This window comes from Mixophyes fleayi, chromosome 7, assembly GCF_038048845.1.
Source record: "Mixophyes fleayi isolate aMixFle1 chromosome 7, aMixFle1.hap1, whole genome shotgun sequence".
NCBI classification, from domain to species: Eukaryota; Metazoa; Chordata; class Amphibia; order Anura; family Limnodynastidae; genus Mixophyes; species Mixophyes fleayi.
Genome location: NC_134408.1, coordinates 144,177,893 through 144,201,272, shown reverse-complemented (window position 1 = coordinate 144,201,272; position 23,380 = coordinate 144,177,893). Strand labels below are relative to the sequence as shown.

Genomic DNA, 23,380 nt, shown 5'->3' with positions numbered 1-23,380 from the left:
GGATTTGGCAAAGGCAAACAAACCCATATATCGCAATTTTTTATGTGCTCTAGAAATAAGCCCCTCCCATACATGTGACACCATTAATTTTGAAAGTGTCCTTTACTGGAATGTATGAAAACCAGACACAACTAAATATTAAAAATAATGTTGCTGGTTGAACCCTCCAGAAATGATCAAGGGGTATTTTGAAAAAGTGGAGATGTTGCCTATAGCAACCAATCAGATTCTAGCTGACATTTTGTAGAATGTACTAAATAAATGATAAGTAGAATCTGATTGGTTGCTATAGGCAACATCTCCACTTTTGCAAACCCGCAGTTTGGTAAATATACCGCCAAGTCTTCTCATTCTAGCCTGGTAAAGGTTTTAAAACCAATGGTTAATATTGCTGGAACCCTAAAATACAGTGGGGTGTATCCAAATTGATACAAGTATGGAGCAATAGTGTTTATCACCAATTCTATCAAGAAGTCTTAATATAGACTTGAGGTATCTGTTATTCTCCATCTGCTGTAGAACTGCTGTCAATTGGGGCTTTGCAACAAAAAAGCACAAACCAGTTATGGACGGTAATTAGAGTTCTTCATCTCTGTCTGTATTTACATGAATCTCTACATGAACTGTAATATGTAATATAAAAACGTAAAGAAAGGAGGGTTATCATAAATATACACGTTAAGGTCTCTTGATTTGGAAATAAGGATTTCACAACACTACTAAGAACAAAACCTACACGCGTTATGTATTGTGTAGTTTAGTTGTACTATATTATATATTTCTACTTTTTTCTTTGATTGTTTCCCTTTAAATTTACTGAGGTTTGATAACCATGTCCATCTGGTAGAACTATTCATAGACTATACTAACATGAGCAATAGTTTGGATCCTTTTCCTATAAAAAAAAAGGTGAAGAATTTAAATATGTAGATGTGCTTCTGATAATTACATAGAGATGATGCACTTATCCAATTAGGAGACAGGAATTGCCTCCCCCCCAGACCATGTTATAAATACACTTATGTGGGTGGGCTGTGATTGCTGTGAATCAGTGTTTTCTATAAGGAATGCAAGATGCATGTTGGGAGGGGACTCATGAGAGCCCCAAATGGAGATGTCAGTGGTCTCTACCCCCATTAGTGCACATGGAAGATGAGTTGTCAGGAGAGATACTGCACTGGTCCACAGGCCAGGGAATGGTACAGCCCAATAGTGTTTTCTTCCCAGTGATTGCTCCCCCCCTCTCCTGTCAGCAGTTGGTTTCTCCCGCCTGCTGCTGCCAGTCTAGGAGCTGTCCAGCAGCATCAGGAGGGGAAGCGGAGGAGGGTGGGAGCTGGATGGAGATACTGAGGGTGGGAGCTGGATGGAGATACTGGAGGAGCAGAGGAACAGGGGAGAGAAAATACTGGGGGGAAAAGCTCAGGAGACACAGGAGAGAGAGGGGGGATAGAGTGCTGGGGTGAGAGAGGGTAGAGCTGAGACAGAGGGTGCAAATAGACAGGGGGTACCCAGGGGTGACTGGCAGCATGGGCTGCACCCTAATAAAGGACTAAAGAAAGTGCACAAGGGGCAGGAGGGACAGAGACAGCAGACACAGGGAGGGAAGGGTGAGGGGGGGAAAGGGAGGGGAGAGGGGGGAGGTCTCTATTCACAAAACCCCTCCAACCGCAGAGAGAGAGAGAAAGAAGGAGAGAGCAGAGATGGGGACAAAGAGAGGAAGAGACTGGTGGGGGGACACAATGTAAGAGCAGCACAGGGGCAGGGAGAGAGGGATGGGGGAAGAGAGACTCCTGCATGCACCAGGAGACCCTCACAGAGGTGTGACAGACAGGGCCAGTGAATGTTAGCCAGACAGACCTCAGGCTTCACCAGAGACCGCTCATTTTGCACAGCAGAGTTCAGGAGACAGAGGTGCTCAACAGGACAACAGCGAGACTGCAAGAGACAGCAGGGATCTGCTTTGCACAAGGAAGAGACAGCGAGAGATTGGTCCGTGCATCCAGCAACACTCAGGGTGACAGCTCCACACCATGGTCCGGATCTCAGGACACCTCCCACGGATGTGACTCACCCCACCCTAGGTACTGTCACTAATTACCCCCCCCCCCCCCCATATTGTTCCCACCTGCCCCCTGCTAGGGCATCATTATTACTGCTGTTATACAGATCATACCCACCCCAGTCCCCCTGGCACTGCCCCTACCATTAAGCATCAGCTGGGTCCTGATTTGGGAGCTGAGGGGTTAATAGCCCCTCCTCCACATTGAGCTGGGAGCAAAGTCTGGTGCTGGGGGCTGTTTATTGGTGGTAAATAACAACAGTGTGAGCTGAGGGTGGGGTCTGAGGCTTCTGTGTTGTGTTTGTGGTCCTCAGACTGGAGATCTCTGTTGCAGGGACAGGCCTCAGTCACTGGATGTCTCATCTCAGGCTGTCTCTGAGCTCTCTGTCTGATCCACTGTCCTGACATTCCCACTCATGTGTTGCCCCTTTACCCCTGGCAGATCCACCAAGAGAGAAGCTGTTCACATTGCTAAGGGCTGGCATTACAAAGTGTACATAGGAACTGTGCTTAAGTAGAGTAACCTACAATGTATACATACAGTGTGGTATGTACATAGGATACATAGACAGTGTGGTAGTAAAACGTGATTATAGGATGTATACATACAGTATGGTAATAATAAGACAGGATTATATGATGTATACGTACAGTATTATATGTGCATAGGATACAATATGATCATATGATGTATTTATATAATGTGGGGTGTTGTATAAAAAGGCAGTATGCAAGTAGTATGATGTTCACATGCAGTATAATCTGTACATATGATGTAACCATACATTGTAATGTATGCATAAGTTGTATATATACAGTATGATGGATACATGTGACATTTACATGCAACATGATATGTGCATATGATGTGAATAGACAGTATGGTCTATGCAAGTTGTACATACAATTTGTGCATATATTTAGCATGCATGTGAAATGTAGAGGATTTATTGTGCATACAGTGCTGTGTTCATAGGATGTTTTCACGCAATGTGTACATAAAGTGTTGTCTGTTTATAGGATGTGCTGCTGCTTTAATATAATGTATATGATGTGTGTGTATATATATATATATATATATATATATATTGTCTGTTGATAGGGTTCAGGGAAGGGGCAGTGAGTGGATCATGTGCCCCCTGTGTTGTAATAATTAGTTGTATGTTGTGGGACATCTGTTCATTAAGACCATTAGATTACTGATATTGGTTATCCATTAGGCAATGTGTGATGGGCGGGAGACACACAATGGGATCACCTAATAAGAGCCGGGATGCACAGACTGGTGCCACAGGATATAGTTAGACAGGTGTCCTGCATGTTGTATATGAGGATACACACTGCCTGGATACACTGTTGTGTTACACACTGCCTGGACACACTGTTGTGTTACACACTGCCTGGTCATACTGTTGTGTTACACACTGCCTGGACACACTGTTGTGTTATACACTGTCTGGACACACTGTTGTATTACACACGGCCTGGACTCACTGTTGTGTTACATACTGCCTGGTCACACTGTTGTGTTACACACTGCCTGGTCACACTGTTGTGTTATACACTGCCTGGACACACTGTTGTATTACATAAGGCCTGGACTCACTGTTGTGTTACACACTGCCTTAACACACTGTTTTGTTACACACTGCCTGGTTACACCATTGTATTACACACTGCCTGGTCACACTGTTGTGTTACACACTGCTTGGACACACTGTTGTGTTATACACTGTCTGGACACACTGTTGTATTACATACGGCCTGGTCACACTGTAGTGTTACATACTGCCTGGTCACACTGTTATATTACACACAGTACAGAGAAGCAGGGGAGCTGTCAGGTTAGCTTTGTACTCCGTCAGTTCATCTCACAGCTGTGTCCCACACAAGCGGCTTCCAGCTATCAGATCAGAGAAGCTTTGCACAATAATCCTGAGAGAGGGGGGGGGGGACGACGACACAGATAGTCTGGGGGCACATACAGCAGAAGTGAACAAGTAATAGGGGAGGAAATAATGTGTGATAAAATATAGAGAATGACCGTTCAATCACGTCCTGAATTAAAGTGCAGCCATCTCTCCTACACGGAGTGGAACTGTCATTGTCTGGTCTTATTTATAGGGTAACCATAGAACGACTCTCAGCTTTCCATTCATCCGCAAATTCTTTCTGTTCAGGAAAATCATTTGTAACATAACTTTCTCTCTTACTGGCACCACTGCAGACTGTCTATACCTCATGTTAACTGTTTCCCTCCTGGGTCTGTGCCGCCCTCTCTAGGACTAATGATAAAAGTCTCTGGATGGAGTTAACTCCGTAATGCAAAGAGCCCTCTGAGTTGGATGCAGGACCCAGCTTCTCCCACTGGAGATATGGCCACCACTATGCAAGCACTACAATTCAAGCAGTTTGCCCCTGAGCTGGGGCAGGACTGGCCTCCGCCCTGTGAGCAGGAGATAGAGAGGAGGTACCAGGTGGTCCCATCCGTGGTCTGCGCTATGTGCTGCCTTTTTGGAATCATCTATTGTTTCTTTGGTAAGTGACAGCGCCACTGACATGGGTTGTGATATATATATATATATATATATATATATATATATATATATATATATATATATATATTATGTGTATACACGACAGATGCACACTATATATATATTCTTCCTTAGCATAGCCCACAAATTACAATGCAAGATAAATATACAAAATTTAAATAGAATGATTCTACACATCTCCACCTGCTGGTCATAAATGGTCTTGCGGGGGTGGGTACCTCTTCTATACAATACTCCTTAGCTTGGGGACAATCCGGGCACATGTCACCCCCCTCCCTAAACACTGTGCTTTTGACTAATAGATCATTGTCTGTGTAGCCCCTAAGGCTGAAAACCCCTGGAAATAGGACAATGTCCTTAGTATAGACAGCTTATAGACAGTGCCCAGACTGTAAAGTCCAAAGTAATTCAAGAAAAAGTCATCCCCTTGTGAAAATTATTGAAAACTAGACCTTATCTCTTCTATAATGTAGTACTTACAAAACCCCACAATCCTGATGATAAAAGTTAAACAAATGTCTGTATCGTAGACTTAATAAAAGTTGTGGTATCTTGACACAAAGTGCTTGCTTATATACTGCTACCTGTAGTTACAGTAACAGAACTTATTATACTTTTCCTATCTGCATTTAGCAATATTGTTAAGTACCAAACTGCACATGGAAATATATGTGACCCTATATTTGAGTCCATGTGGGCTGCAAAGTGTCTTTTTTTTAAGTCAACACTGCTGACATCGCTATTTACCAAACCAGAGAGATGAGGGCTACTAACATGGTGTACAGGCTACCAAACCACACGTATCAGGAAAGATTTAAAGAGCTTAACATGTACAGATCAGAGGAGATGGGAGAAACTGACACGATTGGAGCATTTAAATATATTAAGGATGGTAACGGACCTCCAGAAGGCTGTGTATTTAAACACAAGAGGATCTCTAGATCTACGTCGATGTCACAGTCTCCTAGCAGAGGTGGCGTGAACTCACATAATTACATTAAATTGAAAAATACATTGGAGCAACAGAAGGCTCTTGTGAGGACTTAGCACTAACCCCCCTCAAGTAAAATAAATCAATAAACACAAAAGTGTATGCACTGAAATAGATGGGTCAGTTGCGTCTATGTTAATTTTCTTCTTATTAGAGCTTGTTGTTTTTAAGTATCGAACTCACACCTGTCTACATAGTCTCTGAAAAATCTTAATTTTATTATAGTTGAGCGTTTTTCATATCAGATCAGTACATTTATTTTGTTTTTAATTTAGTACATCGGGGTAAATGTATCAAGCTGAGAATTCCCGGCAGGTTTGAAAAGTGGGGATGTTGCCCATAGCAACCAATCAGATTCTAGCTGTCATTTTAAAGAATGTACTAAATAAATGACAGCTAGAATCTGATTGGTTGCTATAGGCAACATCTCCTCTTTTCAAACTTGCAGGAAACTCTCTGGTTTTCTGACTAAGGAATCTATGAAGCAGAGGTCCTATTGGTAATTGCATCCTTGCCATGTGATTATTTCACCCAGGTTACCGCTGCTTTAAGGCTGTCATGTTCTTGACGGGTCTGATGTTCGGTTCGGTGGTCATCTTCATGCTGTGCTACAAGGAGCGGGTACTGGACACACAGCTGAGCGTTGAAGCCAGCGTGGGCATCGGGCTTGGCATTGGGGTTCTATGCGGGCTGGTGACTATGCTGGTGAGGAGCGTTGGACTGTTCATGGTGGGCCTGCTGCTTGGACTTCTGTTAGCCATAGCCACACTTATCGTCATGGAACAGTTCTACCACCCGCGCACCGTCTGGGTACCGGTGGCCCTCCTCCTTGGCATCGGGATGCTGTTTGCCGTGCTGACCTTACAGTGGCAGCGTTTCTTCACCACCCTCTCCACCGCCGTGTTTGGCAGTGCCATCATGACGGTGACTGTTGATTACTTCATTGAGCTTTTTTTGCTGGTGCAGTACGTGTACCAACGCATGAAGGTGGACCCCCCTCAGATCATGTGCTGGTACAGCTGGGTGATCCTGGGGATCTGGCCGGTACTCAGCTTACTGGGAGTACTGGTCCAGTGGAAAGTCACAGCTGAGGGCTACTCGCACACAGAAGGTAAGTGCTGGACCGCCCATAACACATCTCATGATGTTTAAACATTTAGGGGTATATTTACTAAAGTAAACGGGTTTGAAAAAGTGGAGGTGTTGCCCATAGCAACCAATCAGATTCTAGCTATCATTTATCTAGTAGAAAATGAGAGCTAGAATCTGATTGGTTGCTATGGGCAACACCTCCAGGTTTGATAAATCTACCCCTTTATAGCTGTTTACTGGTAGCTTTACAAACACATTTTGAGGGCTATATTTATTAAACTGGGTTTGAAAAAGTGGGGCTGTTGCCTATAGCAACCAATCACATTCAAGTTCTCATTTATTTAGTACATTCTACAAAATGACAGCTAGACTCTGATTGGTTGCTATAAGCAACATCCACACTCTTTCAACCCCGCAGTTTAGTAAAAATACCCCTCAAAATGTGTTTGTAAAGCTACCAGCAAACAGCTATAAAGGGGTAGATTTATCAGACCTTCTAAAAAGGAAAAATGGAGGTGTTGCCCATAGCAACCAATCAGATTCTATCTCTCATTAGAAAATGAGAGCTAGAATCTGATTGGTTGCTATGGGCAACGCCTGTAAATTTTCTTCATGCATTTACCCCAAAGTCTTTTATGTTTATTTTCAGCTTTATGCTGTGATCTCTGTGCTTTATAAGCCTGCAGTATTTTGCTCCTTCATCATTTAGTAAATACATTGCTTCAACTCCATCTTCTTGCTGTTCTTTATAGCCGTGTGTTTATTTAATCAGACAGAGTTGTTTATTTACCCTTGCAGTAGGTATTGACGCAGCCTCGCTCTGCTGTACAAGCCAATAAATTAATCTGAAGTTAAAAAAAAAAAACCCTTTAAATATTGATACCAGTATTAGACAGGATTATACAGGACCCAGCAGTAAATCCACTTACAAGAGCCCCGGGTGGAAATAATATATTGTCTGTAGCAGAGATTTTGAACCAGACGTACACAATAATATATAATATGGATTTATTTAATGAATGATTTTGGGATATCATTGGCAATAAAATAACTATTTAGTGTATAAGACATGCATTAGGGACCCATCTCACGTACTACGGAATACATGTCAATATTTCTGATTGGAAATTCGGGGACAAAATAAGCCAAAATCCCGTTCCACCGAAAGCACACTGCAGAGAATTGGGACTATTGACAGGGATGTTAAAGTGTGGGTCCCACTGGGCGATTTTAATGGCTAGTTAGAGCCTGATTAATATGCATTTTTCTTATTATGTCTTGAGCATTTATAACATACAATCTCCGTGTAATATTTACTTGGTTTTACAGGACCTTTAATATCAGATTTTCCTCATTCTCAAAGCACACACATTATATATTTTTGCTTGTGGACTGGATCCACTTATAGCAATAATGTAATTCAGTAGCACCTGACAGCATTTCTCTGGCTCCTGGGTGACCAGATGGAGCTATGTTTTAATGCTCCACGTCAGTCAGCATATCAATGTAAAAATGTTTTACTAAAGCTATATTGCAATCTATGAATCAGTGATAGGACGTACAAGACGTGGTTGGCTTCGCCATCTGTGGCATGATGACACAGTTCAGAAATTGTGTCCTATGTCCATGTATTGATGCCTATGGTGGTGGACATTTTCATGGAGACCAAGATTTAATCAAAGACCGACAGGTAAGACAACATGACTTCAGTAATGGAGACAGAAATGTAAAAGACACTTCAGTCTCTAGAGATTTATTAGCTGCTTTTCTTTAACGCATAGTTGCCTACTCCTGGAATGTCCGGGAGACTCCCGCATTTCTGGGAGACCTCCCGGCCCCCGGGAGAGCAGGGCAACCTCCCAGTTCTTGCCCCCGCAATAGATAAGTGGTGGGGGTGGGGCTTAATGATTCCAATATTGCGTCATCTTAGCCCCACCCCCTGTGACAATCGTTTAGGGGACGGGGCCAAAATGATGCGAATCGTCAAGCCCCGGGGTTGAATAGGGGTTGAATAATTGAGGTCTGAGGAAGCTCCACATAATATTCAGCGATATCCTTAACGATTTTACCAATGATTAAAATGAAAATAAAAGTCCCGATCAGCAGATGATTCCTGTGTACACATTATACATGTTTTATAAGATTTACCTTCAGATCTGTGCTCTTCATCTGTCATAACCATCTGCTGAAAAGATGGTGACTCTGCACACTCCATAGAGATCTATGGACACTGCCGGTCCTGAGTACATCACACTGCAGAATTGGAACGACATCGTTCCATCGTTGAACGAGAATTTTAGTCTGGTTTAAAAATGAAATGAAACGATACGATGAGCTTTGAAACGATAATCGCTTATTTTTGCAGTGTACACACTAATGTGATATCGGGTCGAACGGCCGTTTATCATGTGATTGGCCCGATAATCAGCTGAAAACCCTCTAGTGTGTACCCTGCATTACATTCCTTTATAAATTACAATAATTGGGCTAACCTACTTAACTAATGTAAATAGCTATTTTGGCAAACCAGTTAATTAATTCAGTTTAGGTTATTTCAGCTGCAAGATAAGAGGAACAAGATATCATCAGACTTTTGAAATGGGACATACCTGAGTATCAGTGATGCCCATGTTCAGTTTAATTCATCCAACACTAAATATATACACAGCCAGGACATGATCAGAACTGAGGGCCTGATTCATTAAGGATCTTAACTTAAGAAACTTCTTATTTCAGTCTCCTGGACAAAACCATGTCACAATGCAAGGGGTGCAAATTAGTATTCTGTTTTGCACATAAGTTAAATACTGACTGTTTTTTCATGTAGCACACAAATATCAACTTTAAATTTCAGTGTATAAATAAGCTATCAAGTATTTGTATTCTACATGAAAAAACAGTCAGTATTCAACTTATGTGCAAAACAGAATACTAATTTGCACCCCTTGCATTGTGACATGGTTTTGTCCAGGAGACTGAAATAAGAAGTTTCTTAAGTTAAGATCCTTAATGAATCAGGCCCTGAATCTTTTTCATTAATATTAAATGTCCACCTTTGGCCATCTGAAATCTTGGAAGCAGACACTCCACCAGCAGGTTGACCTCCCAAAATGACAGACGGCAGCAAATATAGCAGCCCCCACTCATAGAAATAAAAAATGAGAACCACCTTTATTTTTGTGTTTTACTGACCAAATATAGGAAAATACAGCAAACACAGACATTCTAGTGAGGTTATCAATTAATTAGTAAGAGATATGTAATAAACATAATGCAATAATCTGTGTGCAATTCATTTGTATGACATCCAGACTTGGGATTTTCAATATCAGTTTCTCAGTTTGAACATTGCAGTTCAGTTAATCGAAAAAAAAAAAAGTGTTTTAATTATTCTCATTAGCAGTCTGTTGTGTTAGCAGTATAGGTGGTTCTACCTGCTATTGCTGTCTACAGAGGGTTTTTGCTTCCGACTCAATGCTATCAATTAATTATAAAGCCTAGCGCACCACCATCAGTTCATTAGTACTACACCAATATAAATTTGTGACTGCTAGCGCCGATTTAGGATCAGTAACAGGATACGGTTCCCAACTAGAGGAAGGATTGTGATAATTGCATTATTAGATGATCTGATTGGTACCACAGACAGATCAATTATTGAGGTTTAGAGCAATAAGGATTTGCTGTTGGATTCCGGCTTCAGCTCTGGGTGATTATTTCCATACATTTACCGGAGCAGTGAGCTATGGATATTCCTGTAGCTCTCTGTGTTGTCTGAACTTCCAGTGATTGATAATTTGTGACAAAACAGAACCATTTAGCCCGGCTTAAAGTGTGCCCGAGGCCTAAACGCAAACATAGTTTTCAAATAAACTTTAATTAAATAAAACACTTGACCCCCTAAACCCTCTTTCCTTGCTTTATATTTATTTTTTCTGAGTCCAATTAGTTAAAAAAAAAAGAAAAATCTCCATAAATACAAGCCACCTGCGTTGTATCGCTGCTTGGGGCTGAATTAACTGAAGTGGAGTTCCCTGGGACACTGGCTGTTTGTGATTGGCTGGCAGATTAAGGGGAAGTCCTGGGTTGCCCCTCTTTACTCATTTAGCGACGGTCTGTGATAGTGTGGGGGCTGGATGCATTTTTTTATGGTTATTTTTAGTTTGTTTCTCCTCTCTATTTGGAAAGAAAATAGTAACCATTTTAATATCTATATACACATAACTATAAGCTGTAGAGATAAATGTGGGATAATTTGGGGCGTTTAGAACAATAAATTCACCTGATCCTTTAATGGCCACATGCTGTCTTATGGGCTCCCTGAAATAGGGTGATCTCCCTCACTCCCTGCAGAGTCTGGCATTCTCCCTGATGCTGAGCCAGTACAAGACGTGGTTGGCTTCGCCATCTGTGGCATGATGACACAGTTCAGAAATTGTGTCCTATGTCCATGTATTGATGCCTATGGAGGTGGCCATTTTCATGGAGACCAAGATTTAATCAAAGACTGACAGGTAAGACAACATGACTTCATGAAATGTAAAAGACACTTCAGTCTCTAGAGATTCATTAGCTGCTTTTCTTTAACGCATAGTTGCTTAATCTCCCAGGAGACTCCCGCATTTCTGGGAGACCAGGGCAACGTTCCGGTTCTCGCCCCCACAATAGATAAGTGGCGGGGGTGGGGCTTAATGACGCAAATATTGCGTCATCTTAGCCCCGCCGCCTGCTGTAATTGGCCAAAATTGTGACAACCGTTTAGGGGGCAGGGCCAAAATGATGTCATTTGTCAAGCCCTGCCCCCGCACGCTCACCTCCCCTGGGATCTCTCTGAAGCCAACGAGGAAAAGTTGGCAATTATGGTCTTGTCACATAAATTGCATCTCTCAGAAAACCCAGTAAAGGGCCGTGTAAAAACATTCTCCAGAGTGTGAGTCCTTCTGACCGTTGTTGAAGGTAGTTTCTTAAACTCCATGCAAAAAAAAATGATTTTGGGTGGAGTTTTATGCAATAAACTAAAGAACAAACTTTTACTCATCTTCCATGTTCTGTTCACTTTATTCCTGCTCCCAGGCGCCCTGCTCTCTTCTTTCCTTGCTTGGCCGAATCAAAATAAAGAGAGCCGCGATCTAAGAAACTTCTCTGTGAAATCACCGTTCGCTTGAACAGGACGTCTATAGAAAATAATCCTTGTCATCTGCTTGGGTGTTTTCACCAGGCCCGAGTTGGAGGGGGGGATTGGAGTGCGGTGTGAGACTGTTAGACCCTCCAGGTACAGTGGCCAATCAGGCAAACGGAGCGTGGAAGGAAAATAAATGTTAGTTTTTTTTATCTCGTCTTTCAATATCTCTCTTTTGTCGGACTAGTGAAGCACTCTACCTTAGCGTATGTTTTAAATGCAGCCCACCAATTATCAGAAACCTCTCATCACCTCATCTGTAGTTCGGAGGTCACAGTTTTCCCCTCCACGAGGAGAACATACAAACTCCTCACAGATAAGGCCATGGGTGGGAATCAAACTCATGACCCCAGTGCTGTAAGGCAAAAGTGCTGACCACTGAGCCACCGTGCTGCCCATAATTTTGTTCTTATATGATGCTGGAATTCCATAGGGTCTTGTAATATAAAGTATAGGAGTAATAATCCCTTACATCAGCTATTATTACTTCCTGTGATTGTCTTAGGCTGGATACACACTACAGGGTTTTCAGACGATTATCGGGTCAATCACACAATAAACAACCGGTCGTGCCGCTATCGCATTAGTGTGTACGCTCCAACACTGAACGATTATCATTCCAAAGCTCATCGTATCGTTTCATTTTATTTTTGAACTGGACTACAAATGTTGTTCAACGATGGAACAATGTCGTTCCAATCCTGCAGTGTCATCATCTTTTCAGCCGGTGGTTATGACAGATGAAGAGCACAGATCTGAAGGTAAAACATGTAAAACGAGTTTAGTGTGTACACAGGAATCGGCTGCTGAAAGGGTTTTTTCTTTTTTCAGTCCTTGGTAAAATCGTTAAGGATATCGCATCGGGAGACTTTTCCTGTAGTGTGTACCGAGCCATAGAGCAGGGTTTCCAAAACCCATTCCTCATGGCCCCCTAACAGTACATGTTTTCCATATCTCTTTGCTGGAGCACAGGTGTATTCATTACTGACACATTGTAACAGATTCACAGGTGGTATAATTATTTCACTGGTCACCTGGAAAACCTGCACTAGAGCTCACCAGGACTGGGATTGGGAAACCCTGTCTTATACTTAGAGACGGAGCTGGTACTATGTTTGGTACTAGGGAGAATCACTCAGAAATGCCTCTGCAACCCTTTCATCTGAGAAACAAATCTCTTTAATCTTCGCTGTGATAAAATGGCTTTTCAGTCAGTTACAATTAGAGAGATAGCGATAGCTCAATTATGCAAGGATCTGCATGCTCTACGATCAGCTCCTCACTTGTGATAGTATCTGTGAGCTTATTACACAGGAATACGGAGCCACATCACACTGAGAAAAGACAACCTCACAGGAAACTGCAAAGACTCATTACAGTGGGACTGTGACCATGAATGAATATTTCCTGATAAACATCTGTCGTGTAATCAATTTATTCCTGGAAACCAGATACATTTGTATTATTTCATGGTATAATCTCCCTAATCTCACTGACAATCTGCACAAATGAGGCAGATCTTGTAGAGGTCGAGTAGTTTAAAAAATCCTATCTTTTATTGGAATAACACAAAAGTAAATTCATGTTTTAACACCTGATTTCGCAATGTTGAAGGATCACATCGATTTAATTTACCTTTTTAATTTGTATTTTGTGTTAATTAATCGGTTGCCGCATGGTTGAAAAAGTCAGATTCTCTCCAGCACTAAGAGTTAAAGGGGATCACCCCCCCCCCCAGCCTCATTGTGATAATTATTGTGATAGGCTGGAGCACTAGGCGGCAGGGGGGCATACCTGGCTAAGAGGGCACCCATTGGATGTGAGCATCACATGATCACCTCTTACACTTGGTCGCTCTCTTTGGCCAGGTGCACTCACTCATTCCGCGTATCCCTATCAGTCACAATAAATAACGGAGCATTTAACTGCCTTGTACAGTGCAGCAACATTGATTATTTCAGCACAGTGATAACTATCATTTGTCCTGGCTGCCTGGTCCTATTGTACTGAACAGGGAGGAGAGGAGGATGCTGACATCTCCAGTGTACAAGTACTATAGATAGAGCAGAAGACTTTCTATTCCCTTCATGATCTGAGGACCTTGATGATCTGACAAACATTCATATATTTGTGATGCGTCGGGTTCACTGGGAATATTTTTTTATTTTTTTAACTAAACCCATTAAATTTGTTTTGTTGTGGACAGATACAGCTATCTTTTGGTAACAGTGTGGGAATACATATATCCAATTGTTATATACAGGGGACCGGATTTACTGGATGTGCCTGGCAAAACACTTGGGGCGCCTAGATGGTCCATACTATACTTACACCATTCTTTGTACTATACTTACACCATGCTTTGCGCTATACTTATACAAAATACTTACACCATGCTTTGCGCTATACTTATACAAAATACTTACACCATGCTTTACGCTATACTTATACAAAATACTTACACCATGCTTTGCGCTATACTTATACAAAATACTTACACCATGCTTTACGCTATACTTATACAAAATACTTACACCATGCTTTGCGCTATACTTATACAAAATACTTACACCATGCTTTGCGCTATACTTATACAAAATACTTACACCATGCTTTGCGCTATACTTATACAAAATACTTACACCATGCTTTTAGCTATACTTATACAAAATACTTACACCATGCTTTGCGCTATACTTATACAAAATACTTACACCATGCTTTGTGCTATACTTATACAAAATACTTACACCATGCTTTGTGCTATACTTATACAAAATACTTACACCATGCTTTACGCTATACTTATACAAAATACTTACACCATGCTTTGCCCTATACTTATACAAAATACTTACACCATGCTTTGCGCTATACTTATACAAAATACTTACACCATGCTTTGCGCTATACTTATACAAAATACTTACACCATGCTTTGCGCTATACTTATACAAAATACTTACACCATGCTTTGCGCTATACTTATGCAAAATACTTACACCATGCTTTGCGCTATACTTATACAAAATACTTACACCATGCTTTGCGCTATACTTATACAAAATACTTACACCATGCTTTGCGCTATACTTATACAAAATACTTACACCATGCTTTGCGCTATACTTATACAAAATACTTACACCATGCTTTGCGCTATACTTATTCAAAATACTTACACCATGCTTTGCACTATACTTATACAAAATACTTACACCATGCTTTGCGCTATACTTATACAAAATACTTACACCATGCTTTGCACTATTCTTACATCATGCTTTGTACTATATTTACACTATACTTACACCATTCTTTGCACCTTACTTACACAAAATATTTACACCATGCTTTGCTCCCTACTTATACAAAATACTTACACCATGCTTTGCGCCATACCTACACAATGCTTTGCACTATACTTACACCATGTTTGCACTATACCTACACTGTGCTTTGCGCTATACTTACACCATGCTTTGCGCTATACTTACACCATGCTTTGCGCCATACCTACACAATGCTTTGCACTATACCTACACTGTGCTTTGCACTATACTTACACCATGCTTTGCGCTATACTTACACCATGCTTTGCACTATACTTACACCATACTTTGCACTATACTTACACAATGCTTTGCACTATACTTACACCATGCTTTGCGCTATACTTACACCATGCTTTGCACTATACTTACACCATGCTTTGCACTATACTTACACTATGCTTTGTGCCATACTTACACCATGCTTTGCACTATACCTACACTGTGCTTTGCGCTATACTTACACCATGCTTTGCGCTATACTTACACCATGCTTTGCACTATACTTACACTATGCTTTGTGCCATACTTACACCATGCTTTGCACTATACCTACACTGTGCTTTGCGCTATACTTACACCATGCTTTGCGCTATACTTACACCATGCTTTGCGCCATACCTACACAATGCTTTGCACTATACTTACACCATGTTTGCACTATACCTACACTGTGCTTTGCGCTATACTTATACAAAATACTTACACCATGCTTTGCGCTATACTTATACAAAATACTTACACCATGCTTTACGCTATACTTATACAAAATACTTACACCATGCTTTGCGCTATACTTATACAAAATACTTACACCATGCTTTGCGCTATACTTATACAAAATACTTACACCATGCTTTGCGCTATACTTATACAAAATACTTACACCATGCTTTGCACTATACTTATACAAAATACTTACACCATGCTTTTCGCTATACTTATACAAAATACTTACACCATGCTTTGCACTATACTTATACAAAATACTTACACCATGCTTTGCACTATACTTACACCATACTTTGCACTATACTTACACAATGCTTTGCACTATACTTACACCATGCTTTGCGCTATACTTACACCATGCTTTGCACTATACTTACACCATGCTTTGCACTATACTTACACTATGCTTTGTGCCATACTTACACCATGCTTTGCACTATACCTACACTGTGCTTTGCGCTATACTTACACCATGCTTTGCGCTATACTTACACCATGCTTTGCACTATACTTACACTATGCTTTGTGCCATACTTACACCATGCTTTGCACTATACCTACACTGTGCTTTGCGCTATACTTACACCATGCTTTGCGCTATACTTACACCATGCTTTGCGCCATACCTACACAATGCTTTGCACTATACTTACACCATGTTTGCACTATACCTACACTGTGCTTTGCGCTATACTTATACAAAATACTTACACCATGCTTTGCGCTATACTTATACAAAATACTTACACCATGCTTTGCGCTATACTTATACAAAATACTTACACCATGCTTTGCGCTATACTTATACAAAATACTTACACCATGCTTTGCGCTATACTTATACAAAATACTTACACCATGCTTTGCGCTATACTTATACAAAATACTTACACCATGCTTTGCGCTATACTTATACAAAATACTTACACCATGCTTTGCGCTATACTTATACAAAATACTTACACCATGCTTTGCGCTATACTTATACAAAATACTTACACCATGCTTTGCACTATACTTATACAAAATACTTACACCATGCTTTTCGCTATACTTATACAAAATACTTACACCATGCTTTGCGCTATACTTATACAAAATACTTACACCATGCTTTGCGCTATACTTATACAAAATACTTACACCATGCTTTGCGCTATACTTAAACAAAATACTTACACCATGCTTTGCGCTATACTTATACAAAATACTTACACCATGCTTTGCGCTATACTTATACAAAATACTTACACCATGCTTTGCGCTATACTTATACAAAATACTTACACCATGCTTTGCGCTATACTTATACAAAATACTTACACCATGCTTTGCGCTATACTTATACAAAATACTTACACCATGCTTTGCGCTATACTTATACAAAATACTTACACCATGCTTTGCGCTATACTTATACAAAATACTTACACCATGCTTTGCGCTATACTTATACAAAATACTTACACCATGCTTTGCGCTATACTTATACAAAATACTTACACCATGCTTTGCACTATACTTACATCATGCTTTGTACTATATTTACACTATACTTACACCATTCTTTGCACCTTACTTACACAAAATATTTACACCATGATTTGCTCCCTACTTATACAAAATACTTACACCATGCTTTGCGCCATACCTATACAATGCTTTGCACTATACTTACACCATGTTTGCACTATACCTACACTGTGCTTTGCGCTATACTTACACCATGCTTTGCGCCATACCTACACAATGCTTTGCACTATACCTACACTGTGCTTTGCACTATACTTACACCATGCTTTGTGTTATACTTACACCATGCTTTGCACTATACTTACACCATGCTTTGCACTATACTTACACAATGCTTTGCACTATACTTACACCATGTTTTGCGCTATACTTACACCATGCTTTGCGCTATACTTACACCATGCTTTGCACTATACTTACACTATGCTTTGTGCCATACTTACACCATGCTTTGCACTATACCTACACTGTGCTTTGCGCTATACTTACACCATGCTTTGCGCTATACTTACACCATGCTTTGCGCTATACTTACACTATGCTTTGTGCCATACTTACACCATGCTTTGCACTATGCCTACACTGTGCTTTGCGCTATACTTACACCATGCTTTGCGCTATACTTACACCATGCTTTGCGCCATACCTACACAATGCTTTGCACTATACTTACACCATGTTTGCACTATACCTACACTGTGCTTTGCACTATACTTACGCCATGCTTTGCGCTATACTTACACCATGCTTTGCGCTATACTTACACCATGCTTTGCACTATACTTACACTATGCTTTGCACTATACTTACACCATGCTTTGCACTATACTTACACCATGCTTTGTGCCCTACTTACTCAAAATGCTTACACCATGCTTTGCGCCATACTTACACAAAATACTTACACCATGCTTTGTGCTATACTTACATCATGATTTGTGCTATACTTACACCATGCTTTGTGCCCTACTTAAACAAAATACTTACACCATGCTTTGCGCCATACTTACACCAAAACTTTGCGCTACACTTACTCCATGCTTTGTACTATACTTACATCATGATTTGCGCTATACTTACACCATACTTACACCATGCTTTGTGCCATACTTACACAAAATACTTATACCATGCTTTGCACTATACTTAAACCATGTTTGCACTATACTTACACCATACTTATACCATGCTTTGCTCCATACTTACACTATTCTTTGCGCCATACTAACACCATACTTACACCATGTTTTACGCCACTCTTACACCATGCTTTGCGCTATAATTACACCATACTTTGCACAGAACTCCCTCACTCCTGTTGTTACAAACTTCTGTTGCTCTGCAATCTCCACAATTTTGCTCCAAAAACAAGCATGCTTTGGTAGAATGCAAATCAAGGTGCTCACCCCACCTGAGGCACAGGGAAATTTAGGCAGAAAGAGGAAAAATAATACTTTTATTTTTGTACGATCGGCAACTAGGGAAACCCCATTAATTTACCCAAAACTTTAATTGGACAATTTCCCCTAGTAGAAAGATACCAGATTTGTGGACTTTTATAAAATATTGGATGTGGTTATTGGAGAGGGAACCAGGTTAGGATGTATTTAAAATTAAAATATTTTCTTTTTTGGATCTAATAGATACTATTAGTCCATTGTTTTCAAGCTTTCAGAAATGTCCCCCACGGACTGAAGAAACCTGGAGATGGGTGGTCACCATCTTTAATGGCTGTTAAAATATGTTTTCTGTTGGTAGATACTGGACAACGGTTATTCTTCTACTTGACAGGAGACGAAGATGACCCCCCCTCCTCGAGTATAACATGACTAGGATTAGTTAGGACACTGCATCGCCGAACCCCTTGGAATTGATTACCGGGTGGGGGTCTGTGATGTAGCCCGCCCCTCCATGGCCCCCGCTTTAGCATGCCCAGAAGCCTTTGTATGGCATCAGGAAGCCATGTCTCGGTTTCATGGCATCTGCGCTGAAATGATAGGAGCTACCAGCATTGCACGCAGTCTGGCGGCTACGGCCCCCACTTATCTCTGGACCCTGTAGCAGCTGTACCTCTGAAACGATAATAGTTCCTGTACTGGCTACGAAGGTCCTTTCCTCTTTACACCATCCTACGCATTTTAGAACACCAGGCGGTAAAACGCGTAGGGTGGTGTAAAGAGGAAAGGACTTTACCAGGCGGTAAAGTCCAGGTCTACGGAAATGGAGTCAGAGGCTACATAAAATTCATAAAGGGCATAGGAACTGTGGGAGAATCAGGTCCACATAAATATGGCTCATAGACCTCCCACCTACTGGTACAGGATGCTCTACATGAGCCATTGAACGGTTATATTAATTGTTTTTTCACCACTTTCTGTGGAGTCCATCTATATAAGTCACAGTGAGAATAAAATATTGTATATATTATATATGTTGTGCGATCCCCAGTAACCCCTCCCTCCCCAACAGTCATCATCAGCCGTCAGCAGCGCCGGGTCCAACTCATGAAGATAAAGCAGAGAGAGGAGAGGAAGGAGAAAAAGAAGAAGAAGAAGAGACCCCATCATCATCCTCACCCACAGCACAAAGCTCCTCACCCCCCCGAGCCACCTTTCCGCAGGAAGCCCACACCAATCCGACGATTCGATGGCGATGTCATTTCCCCAGTAAGTGAAAGTGATAGGAGGGCGTGAAGGGGCTCAGTGATGTCACTGGTTAGGAGGGAGTTTATTGGCTGCAATATTCATTCAGCTCACAATACCTGCGCCAGGTGTATGTAGACGACGGGGGGCACTTAACCTTGTTGTAGAAGAGTTTACAATTAATCTGTAGTTTCTTTTATAGATGCGCACTTCTTCATTTAGTATGATATGCATGGCGCCAGCATTGGAAATAAACGTTGCACCCCTCCCCTTCTTCATTAACTAACAGTTTAATGACCCCTCCACTAATACCTCCTGAAGTATTTATTAACATTTTGCAAGGTCTGGCCACAGTTTGTAGAATAAAGTTAGTACTTGTGAAACATGTTTCCATTAAAGAACTTCTTTGATGGAGGTCCACAACCAAGTAGAAAAGTAAATTTTTTTGTAATTCTTCCTAATCAGCTATAGATCAGGATCTGCATTCTTTTCGGGGGCAAACCCTCTGCAATTTGCTGCTAATTATGTCTAAACCGGCCTAATAGACCACCAAAACTGCACCTTTACATTGCCTCTTAGGGGTAGATTTACTGAAGATTCTAAAAGGGAAAAGTGGAGGTGTTGCCCATAGCAACTACTCAGATCCTAGCTATCGTTTTATAGAGTCTACTAGATTAATATCTGTAATCTGATTGGTTGCTATGGGCAACACCTCCACTTTTAGAAGTTTTAGTGAATATACCCCTTAGACTGGTTTGCTGAGTTGGTGCACAGGCACGATGCACAGGTCATTGAGAAACTTTGCTGAGTTAACTTTGGAATGGATTGTATCACTAATGGTTTGCGATTGGCTGCTAACATGACTCTCTCTTTCCCCAGAGTTATATTCAGAGCTTCAGAGATCAGCAGACGGGTTCATCTCGGGGTCGGATGACGGGAGCTCACACGGTGGTGGATTTGGACTACGATTGTGGCTCCCGGGTGCCTCTAACCGCTGGGGCAGCATCGGCCGTACCGGTATAGCACAGAGCCGGAAGAGCAGGGAGGAGAACTAGGTAGAATAGGGGATCACTTTGACACAGACATTGCGCTGTACCAACTCCCGACACTGTGACGTTGAGAAGTTGTGTCACAAACTACTACACTGCGACCTCTTACAACCATGTCGTCAGCAGTGACGAAACACACAAGGCCATGCCTCGGAGCACTACATACATGTGCATCGACTCCCACCTACCTCTCTACAAACACTATGCGTGCAGCCATTCCAATGAGCCCCCTTGTGCTCACACTCCAAGCTCTGATCTCTCCCTACATGGACCTCTTACCATCACCGCTCCCCTTAAAAACCGGATCCACTGGACAAAGGACCACTGTGGGCAGTAAGCCTCTGTGCCTACATGCTACCAACCTACGTCTGCAACCTTAGACTCCTGTCCTGTGCCTGGTTTCATCGCCATCTGCTGGCCGCGTTTAGGAACAACGGGGCATGTCTTTTTTTTCTTCTTTTCTTTTTTTTCCAGTGTGCAAATATATACGGACATGGACGTGTTGTGTATATTACAGAACAAAAAAAACTTTATTTAAATTATAAACAGACTAACTTTAAAACAAAAAAAAAAAGAAGAATTCTAGGATCCAATGGGAGAGGTTCTAACTCTTAAATTTCAGGAAACAAAAGCCACAAGACTGATTTGGTTGGTAGAACTAGACTTTTCTGGAGTTTTTCAATGGATGTTTTTTAAATTATTGTTGTTGGGCGGGGGGTGGGGTGGGAGTGTGCGACAGGACGTAGAGTGAGTTGCTGATGTGTGTTACGGTATGGATGGCGATAATGGAGCATGATGGGTAAGAGAAGATGCAGACACAGCTGGCCTTTAATAGTCCCATTTTCTTTAATTTCCCATGTAGATGTAGTGACATTATAGGGTCATTTACACCAAGTGCAAAAAAATGTGAGATGGATGCTCTATAGCCTGCCGATAGCTGGCGGGGTATGCTGGGACTTGTAGTTTTACAAGAGCCACATATTGACCAGGCCTGGGATATATTAATTTTGTCTAAGATCACACCTCCTGTACAATCCTATATCATACTTGCCAACTAGTTTGCATCTGGGAGCTGCCGGGAGGAGGTGGGCGTGCGGGTGGGGGCAGGGCTCCGAAAATCACGTTATTTTGGACCCCCTGTTACGTAATGACGTAAACGTGTCATTTTACAGCGGGGGGCGATTCCCGGGGGAATCGTGGCGTTTTGGACCTAACTCTGCCCACTTCATTAGGAAGTGGGTAGATGCGGGAGACTGCCATACACTCCCGGGAGACCCACCCGGAATCCGGGAGTCTCCCGGACATTCTGGGAGAGTTGGCGAGTATGTCCTATATAAATATGCCCGATGACCGTTCCTGGTTTGTGTTACAGCAAAGTCATGTATATGTACTTCCCATCTTTATTCTAATTACCACCCTGCTCATTAAATACTCTCCCCTCTTCACTAACCTTTAAAAGGTTTTTGGGCAACCCCCTCTTTTTGACTTGTACCCATTTGGAGCAATTTCCCTTCGCCGGGACCCTCCCTTTGGGATCCGTTATGCGCCTTGTGGTCACCAGAATTGTGCCTGGCTACCCTGCTGCGTGAGGCAGCTACTGACACGTTTCCCTTCTCATCCAATACAACAACCGCTGTAAACATTTGTATATGAGTTTTGTACACAAAAGACAAATATTTTTCAAAATCAATACTACCAATTTGGACTTTTGCAGTCGGAAAACAATGTGTTTTTTAAATTAATTCCTTTGATTTTGCTGCCCCCTAAAACGTTCTACAGTAGATGCCTCAGGTTATGTTATAGATGCTGCCGTTCAGTACAGAGTGACCCTGCACAGCACTAGTGAAGAAGACTGTATGGATTTGCTTGTTATGGGTTGTGAGCTCCTGGGATGTGCTGGTATCAGGCTTTAAGGAAGGACCATCTCCTGTTTGCTATATAGGGGCGCACACTTTAGGAGGTTGTCCAAAAGATGCCAATACCTTCAATATTATATTTCCTGTAACCTAACTAGAAGCTAGGTATCGGTTAGATTAACGGTAATACTCTAAACCTTCGGCTTTCCAGGTGTCGTGACACTACAAGCCCCAGTATGCTTTCCCAGTAGATAGCAAGACGATAGCTGGGAGGGTATGCTGGGACTTGTAGTTTCACAACACCTTATGAGCCACAGGCTGGTCAGGCCCGCTTTAAAGGTTAGCGATTAGCGTAGT

General features: G+C 41.6%; 1 protein-coding gene across 1 annotated transcript; it reads left to right on the top strand.

The window, feature by feature from the left end:
• The first annotated feature begins 1,652 nt into the window (after window positions 1-1,652).
• On the top strand, window positions 1,653-23,379 carry TMEM198 (transmembrane protein 198). Its single transcript, XM_075180979.1, has 5 exons — window positions 1,653-2,081; window positions 4,343-4,597; window positions 6,144-6,719; window positions 19,946-20,142; window positions 20,998-23,379. The coding sequence occupies exons 2-5, from the start codon at window positions 4,405-4,407 to the stop codon at window positions 21,139-21,141; spliced, it is 1,110 nt and encodes a 369-aa protein (XP_075037080.1). The 5' UTR covers window positions 1,653-2,081; window positions 4,343-4,404; the 3' UTR covers window positions 21,142-23,379.
• The last annotated feature ends 1 nt before the right edge of the window (window position 23,380 follows it).

What these genes read in the sequence shown, in the direction of transcription:
- TMEM198 (XM_075180979.1), top strand. Translation starts at nt 4,405, where the DNA reads ATGCAGGACCCAGCTTCTCCCACTGGAGATATGGCCACCACTATGCAA. An exon ending in GGGCTACTCGCACACAGAAG is followed by an intron (nt 6,720 to 19,945) that starts GTAAGTGCTGGA and finishes CCTCCCCAACAG; the next exon opens with TCATCATCAGCCGTCAGCAG. An exon ending in ATGGCGATGTCATTTCCCCA is followed by an intron (nt 20,143 to 20,997) that starts GTAAGTGAAAGT and finishes CTCTTTCCCCAG; the next exon opens with AGTTATATTCAGAGCTTCAG.